The sequence below is a fragment of the Danio aesculapii genome, chromosome 9 (assembly GCF_903798145.1).
Source record: "Danio aesculapii chromosome 9, fDanAes4.1, whole genome shotgun sequence".
Lineage (NCBI taxonomy): Eukaryota > Metazoa > Chordata > Actinopteri > Cypriniformes > Danionidae > Danio > Danio aesculapii.
This window is the reverse complement of record NC_079443.1, coordinates 33,624,454-33,632,610: the sequence shown is the minus strand read 5'-3', so window position 1 is coordinate 33,632,610 and position 8,157 is coordinate 33,624,454. Positions and strand designations below refer to the sequence as shown.

The window sequence follows — 8,157 nt, the reverse complement described above, 5'->3', positions numbered from 1 at the left end:
TGAAGTGTGAGAGCTCCCTCCAGCTGTCACTTATCCTCTTCAACAGCGCAGTGATTTGGCGAGCGGCCTTTCTGACAAGGGAAGCAGGCACACCGATGGTAAGTGTGCTTTGAAATTTCATTTCCCCCTCTTTAGTGGGATAACATTTCACCACTTTAGATTAGCCACCCCAGGTCCCATCAACACATTTAAGGCGGCGACCTCCACGTTCCCCCTTCACAGTGCTCAGTGAGACGTCTGAGATGACGGCGCTGTGTTAACCTGGCCAAGGGCAGCATAGCAATAACAAACACAGGATCACAGAACCACTGCGACCCCTGACCTCAGAGCCCTTGCCCAACACCACACAGATTACTATCAAAACGAATGCCTTTAAAGAACCAAACAAGGCAGGAGGAAAGAGATGGTCACAAGCTAGGAAGTATGTTATATTGTTTTGTTGATTTTTTTTTTAATGAATTGATTTCATGCAAATGTAACCATACTTTGAATATGTAAACTTTTATTAAAGGAAATTTTTGTTTTTCTAGTAACTCTAAACACTGACAAAACCTTAATATCCATTTTGACTTTTGGATACTGTGTGGTTAGTGGCCAAACGCTGTTGCTATTTTCTTCAAATCTGTAATACTTTGCATTAAAACATGTCTCTTTTGCATGCCACTGAGTCATAATTGTAAATGAACTGAAATGTAGACTACAAACATGTCACAGAGAAAGAGAAGGATCAAGTTCTGTGGTACTGCTCTGAGTCGAGTCTGACAGGCTGCTCTAGTCCAGAGCTCTCAGACCTGATTGAGGTTTTAATAAGTAAGAGTAATATGACCTGGCTCCAGTCCCCATTTCTTTCTCTCTCTCTTTCGCTGTCTTTGTGTTTTCCCTGTCCTTTCACTCAGTGTTTTAGTGCATCAGAAACACATAAATCTATTCCAGCTTTGGGAACATACACAGAGCCAGGGACGATTTTGAACTGAGAAGGTGGATCAGTGATGTGTAATTCTGCTATAACCCTCTCTAACAAACACGTCAGCGTGTGTTGCCATCCCATTCGACAGAAAACTCACCTCATTTCTGAACCATTTCTGAGTTAGCTTCACTGAAGTTCACCAATAACAAACACAGCCATCAGTTTGCTACCGAAAGCAAATCGTAAATCAGAGTCTTTGACAGATGACAAGCCAATCAAAGACATTAGCGGCCAATGGCTTGGTTCTTCATTGGTGAGTAGCAGTAAATGATTCACGCTGAAGTGTCCTATAGTTCCGCCCAGTCGTGAAACCAAACTTGTGTAGGCCGCTTGCTTTCTTTGATTGACTAGACCGTTCTTCTGCCAAACTGCTGTCAGCGAAGGCTGGGAGAGTCTGAAAACTGACTGATGAAGAGTGAAGCAAGTGGTGAGTAAAGTGGGTAAGGCTGTTTCATTTTATACCTATCTGTCTAAATATTTGGCTGAGGATATGTGGTTAAACGTTTTGAAAAGCGTTCTCCATTGCTTTAAGAGTGAATCTCACATTTATAAGAGTTTCTCTGATCACTGTGGCAATGAATTGTTGTGTTACTCAGGGTTGTGGTAGAGATGTGTGACTGTTTGTGGGCCTCGTTTTTAGGAATTTGTTTATTGTCCTGGTCACAAGAACCAAGAAAGTGGACTTTGGTCCCTGTTAAGCTAATGACGACACAAATGGCATCAGCATCAGTAGCTGTAAACAACTCCCATCCGTCCGTTCCATCACCTACGTCCCTGAGATGAACCTTTGATAAAAGCCCGTTCTCCTTGAGTGTGGTGCATTTGTCTGTGTAAATGTTGATTCTTTGTCTAGACATCTACTGGCCTGTCTGTTCCCTGTTGGCTGTGGTTTTCCTATAGGGATGCAGAGAAAAGGTCCAATTATTTTAAGATTTCTCTTAGGTTGAATTGTTGGGATTTAGAGATTACGGTCTGAGAGGGGGTAAGGGATGGGGTAGTGTATGGCTGAAACTGTTTCATTTCTAATGCTGCACTTGTAAGATTCAACCCAAAATTGGGTGTTAGGGTAAAACATGGAAAACTCAACTGCTGGGTTGCCATTTTAAATTATTTTAATTAAATTGTTTAATGCAACAATTGAGTTAATTTGAGATCAATTTGGATTGAAATAACTCAGTGTTTAAAAACTGTAGCATCTAGTGAGCTCAGTTTTAAGCTGCTACAAGTGTTGTTTAAAGTGTTTTAATTTCTTAAAAGAAAAAGGCAGAAATAGGTTTAAAACAAGTTTATTTATTTGTGCACAATGTGAAAAAATGCACACACACAAAAAATTGATATATCTGTGTAATTACTAATGTTAAAAATATATTATTAATTGATAGTTTTGTAATGATGATCATTTTAAAATTATTTTAAAAGCTTAATTTTTAAGTTAATGATTACACGAACTAAGATAATGTAAATTTAGCAAATGTTAATTTTACAGACGAGGGTTTTGCAACAGTAAAGGCATTTTAAGCACTTTTGATGAGACTTATATTCTTAATACTAAAATCTATAATCTAAATACAAACACGGACGTGCTATTTAGCATTCAACCCCCCAAAAGCATCAATATTTAACTATACAATATTTAAAGCTTTAATCTTTAAGCAAGGGCTGTGAGACCATCAAAACTTCGACACGGCACACCAATAGCGCAGTCTCATTTTGTCCAGAAACTGTGCTGTGATTCTTACCTTCAGCACAGACCTGCGAAGTCCATTGACGAAGCTCCTTATCGGCTGAACTTGAATAAATTCATTAGAAACAGCACTGCGCGAGTCATGTTGTGGGTCAAAAACTCATCGTGCCCCACAGACGTCCTGGTTTTCATGTTAAGTGGGCAGATCACATTCTTAAGGGCCCCTCCTCCGCTTTCAAACGATGGATCAATTTCTTTTCACCGTGTTTATGTTATCATTTGTAAATCTTACCAGAACTGGACCATGAGGCACAAGGGGGAACTCATACACAGCCTAATGAAGTATTTACAGATCATTCCAACTGTCAAATACTTTTGCCCAATGACATAGTGCAGAGTTGCTCACGCTTAACAACTCGCGTTTGCTTTCCATAGCCCTGCATGAATGTCTCAGGTCATGCGGATTTCATTTCAGGTAAATTCTAATGCGTGGACCTGCCGAACAGTTTTGGGTGTTTTTCGGCTCTCAAACGCAAGGACTTGCTGTTGTCTTTAAATAACATTTAGTCTAGATCTCATTCGCGCGCACAAATGTTACTCCGTGCGAAACGTTCCTTCAAGAGACCATAATAAATTGGTAGGACAAGCAAAACATAAATTATGGAACATAGCCTATATGTTTTGCAGGACCGCGTGTACTGCACGTTTTTTTTTCCCCAAACAAAACGTTATCAATGCTTTTTAGGCTAACTGTCATGTTTGCATTTTTGTTGTGATTTATTTATATAGAATAATTATATTATTATTTTTATTATTATTATTATTATTATTATTATTATTATTATTATTATTATTATCATCATCATCATCGTAGTTGTTCTTGTTGAATTTCGTTTTCTTAGGAAAATCTGAACAAATTTTCCACCACATGATTTAAGTTGAACCATTAGAATGGGGAAATACGGGGGAATCGTGACCTCTGAGTGAAAGCAAGTTCCCTTAATTCCTATTACAGTTTCACTTAAAAAACAAATGGGATTAAAGTATATAATTCGGATGTTATTTTATTTCAGGCTAAATTTGCCGACTATTAGCTAATTAGACACCTTTAATAAAATGACATCGCTCGCCAGCTACTTTTATTTTCGTCTCGTCAATAACGAAATCAACACAACGCAATTATTTTACATAAAGTATTTTTACTGACAGCTTCGTTTGTAGGCTATTGTATTATGATTGCACTTGCTGTGTGAATGCATATAATTGCCGACAACGTTACAAATCACACTTTCAAAATAAATGTAAAGTATTTCGGACGTTTTACAATAAAGTAACACTGTTTTCCAAACCAGTAGACTGTACATTTGAACTGAGTTCATCGTTAACTGGAGCTGTCAAGTCTGAAAGTGCTGAACTGTAAGACCAAACACAGACATTTTTAAAATTTGAATATATGAAAGATGCGTATATTTATTCTTGTGTTTTGCAAGACTCAGAAAGTCTTGTCAATGAAAGGGCTGGTAAATAGCATTGTATTGTGGCTGCCATTATGCAACATGCAATGAAACAGACTAGTTTATTCAGGCCTGTCATGTGGCATGCGCAGACTGCAGAATATCATTGTAAAGGCGATTTAAAGCTTCAAGCAACATCGAAATTTATTTATTCTTGGCTTTGTAATATTCAAAATAAAAAAAATAAATGTAAAAAAATCGTGGAGGAATATGCTATGCTTGCAAATATGCTTACATTTAAAATATTTTCAGATGGAATATCATACTTTAATTTACATTAGAGTGTAGCATGCTGGCTGCTCAAACAATTGCCCTGATTTACTATCTATCTATCTATCTATCTATCTATCTATCTATCTATCTATCTATCTATCTATCTATCTATCTATCTATCTATCTATCTATCTATCTATCTATCTGTCTATCTATCTATCTGTCTATATATATATATATATATATATATATATATATATATATATATATATATATATATATATATATATATATTAAAGACACGGTGTGATGAGTGGTGAAGCAATGAACATAATAATTTTACTATGATTATTGTCTAAAGACAATTAATAAGAAAAATGCTCGTGATAAAATTCGTTTATTAAATACATTTTGGAAATTGATTTAACTGTTTAAATGTCTTTCCCTTTATAGATTGACTGCCACCGTTGAGAATTGCTGTAGTTCACCTGGTGTTTTATCTACACTGTGCGGGTGGGTTATCTTTTATTATTATTTTTTAGCCGCTGTATGAATTAATTTATTAATTGATTGCCCCACAGTAATCAGCATTTTGTATGAAAACAAATAACACTGATTTCAGTACAATTCACCTCTGGATTGCTTGTGTAGTGTTTATTGTGGCCAGTAGACGATGCTATTTCCACATTTACTACTCAAAGACCATGCAGTCAAACTAAGCAATGACCCAAAGGCACTGAAAAAAACCAAACATTTTAGCACAGACAAAACTCAGAAATAACGATGAATGTTTGTGATTAGAAATATGCTAATTTTACCTCTGGCCGTAAATTTGACAAAAATTGACAATGTTCGTTTAAACCCAATAGATATCTTACAATTTTATGGTGATTTGCGGGACCAGACATATTTTTTTAAATGCCCTGGATGTTTTATTCTTTGAATTTAAATTAGATTTCCAGTGTACATCGGCAGTCATAACTCTTTGTATAATTTTTAAGGCGTTCAAAGTGATTATGTCTATTAAATACATTTCTCGGCAGTTATTATAATCGTTAGCTCCTATTAAAGCTTCATTAAAAATCTATAGTTTTTTTATTGTGAAATGTCGCTTTATTCAATCACTTTTAGGCGTGTGACGTTATGATTTAATTCGAAACAGAAGCTCCGCACGTTCCAAGCCTCCACGTAATTATTGTCATGTTTTATAGATTCATCGGGGAAACTGCATCTTTTCAATTATTTACTTTTTCAACCTGAAATGTTTTCTTGTTTCTGAAGTCTCGGGCATATATATTTTTAATTGTTTCACGGTTTGACTCTTTCTGCTTGAATGTTGTTTTGACTCCAAGTAGTCAGCTAATTTTAGATCCCCAGTTACCCAAGAAATGGAAAAGGGAGAGCTCATGAGGTCCCTAAGAAAGATGCTCAAAAAGGCTTTCCAAATTAAGCCAGAGTTCAATAATTTAAGTGTGCTTAAAACACCACGTTTATGCGTGCAATACATTGACATCAATTAGAGAAACATCACATTTGAATTTTTATTTCAATTTGTATCTGAGGTATCATCGGAATGGATTTCTATATATATAATATTATTAATAATATAATTCATACCAAATACAATTCATATTTATACCTAATTAAGCTTGATAAATCGTTTAGTTATTTTAACTGCTATATTAGCCTTTTTAAATAATAAAACAATTAACATTTAACAGAGGCACTGAAATAATAAAAAAAAAAAACATTATGAAAGGTTGACATAAGTAAAATAGGCCTACCTTCTTGTGATTTTGTACAGTATGCGTTCATAGTACTGTATTGTTTAAATATTTAGTGAGCTATATCTAGCCCATCTATCTTTTCGTTCATTCGTTCATTCATTCATTCATTGTATGTGTATCACATATATTTGCTCATCTCTGAACCTGCTGCTTTGTGGCCTATTGCGATAAAATATTAATTTTCTCACAGAAGTCGTGTTCACCGAATAGCACAGTTTAATTTTGCATTCAGATATAACAGAACTAAATTCATCGAGGGAGAAAGAGAGAGCTCGCGCGCCATCTGATTTCAGCGTATATAGCCTGTGTTTCTCTCTTTGAGAACACGGGATGCAATATGCAGCTATTTATAATATATCTAATAATTTTGGTTTATATTTTTCAATTATTGAACTTTACCAAAATATTAGGATTATTGTTTTGTTAATCATTTTGTTTGGATCTTTATTTTCCTGATTGAATATTGCTAAGGATAAGATATGCGTCGTTTTCATTTTCCATATCATATTCAACACTTTATAATAATAAGATTTATTATTACTAGTGTTAGTATTATTATTACTGTACATATTATTTATATTATATCAGATTTCATCTAATATGAAAATTATATTTAGTATTCTTATCCTTAATATTGCATTTCGTTAGTGAAGTTGTGGAAATAAACAGGAATCTGCTGAAAGCAGAAATATAATAGGTGATGGGAAACACATTGTTCTTTTAGATGTTTTCATTCTGTCAGGGGCCACAAACTTATATGCCACTAATACATTTTTTAAAAAAGCACAGACATAAGAAGACATTCGTCTCTTTTTTCATGTTTTATTTATAACTAGGTTGGTCAAATTCAAAGGAACACTTTATAAACTAATATTAAAATGTTCTATATATTTATACAATGTATTATTTAGTCTTCATTAGCAACCCAATTCCATGTTGCATTTTACCTGTCACGCAACGCTGCAACACCATCATCACCGTGATCATTATCTTATATTATAATAGTGACGAATGAGGTGGGAGAATCAGCCAGCTTTCGCTCACACACCCCAGAGTGTCTCAAAGCAGCAGAACAGCCAACTGCATAGACACCATTGTGCACTTAATGAGCTCTCATTAAACCACTTTGGAAAAAGGTAAGAGACTTTTTGAATAATATAAATGTGTGCATGCACTTAAATCCTGATGTGTTGCAGCTTATATGTGGCCATGTCTGAATAATCGCACAGTTTTAAATTAAGAATTTGTTATTAGAAATCAGTTAGCTGTAATTAGAAGTTATATTATTCCTATTTCCTTTTACTGAGCATTCAGGTTGAAATTTGACAGCTTGTATGAATTATTTGAATTTGGTGAATGCATTGTTGAAGGCAGCGAAACCAGAACCAGAACCATAAGCTTAATGCAAATGTATTTTTAATCATAAGCATAGTTCATTTCTTTTGGACACCACCGCAGCAGAGCACACCATAAACCGATTCAAGTCAATATTTTAATTCTGTAAAGCTTACAGCTTGTTGAAACTGTCGTATGCACTTTTAGCTGTCCTCTCCTTTCAGGACCACCAAAGAGTCTGTCACCTCCAATGTGCTGTGATAGGGAAATCAACCATTTCGTTAAGACAACAACTCCGCTATTGAGACAAAAACTAAATCCGCTACATTTTAAATTTAGAAAGTGCATCTTCCTTCATTACCAAACAAGGTTTTTCCATTATCCGTCTTAACATTACCCCGTAAACCTATCTGTGTATTTTTCTCATCTAGTTTGCTCGTTGCATAGTAGGTACTTTCCACAGTAGGTATCTTTGCGTCTATCAGTCGGATTACTAGTTAATTTCGCACAATTTACTTATACTAACAAAAACGCGCAATGTTCAAAAACGAATGTTCATATCGCGATAAATGCATTAAAAAGAAAAGATACCGGTGTGTAATTGATCTGAAACAACTTCTTAATAGAAATACTTGCTATTGGTTGAGCGAATGTAGA

The 8,157-nt window shown here is 35.0% G+C and overlaps 1 protein-coding gene across 3 annotated transcripts in view; it reads left to right on the top strand.

Annotated features, from left to right (window-relative positions):
* Positions 1-1,346: 1,346 nt before the first annotated feature.
* satb2 (SATB homeobox 2) overlaps positions 1,347-8,157 on the top strand; it is a 73,129-nt gene continuing 66,318 nt past the window's right edge. Inside the window, exons 1-3 of one of the 3 annotated variants that reach the window (XM_056465503.1) lie at positions 1,347-1,394; positions 4,832-4,891; positions 7,171-7,301. In XM_056465503.1, coding sequence (XP_056321478.1) covers positions 7,177-7,301 — 125 coding nt within the window. In that variant the 5' untranslated portion in view covers positions 1,347-1,394; positions 4,832-4,891; positions 7,171-7,176. Of the gene's footprint in view, positions 1,408-4,831; positions 4,892-7,170; positions 7,302-8,157 lie in introns of all 3 variants that reach the window. The other 2 variants (XM_056465505.1, XM_056465502.1) reach the window with 2 other exon arrangements.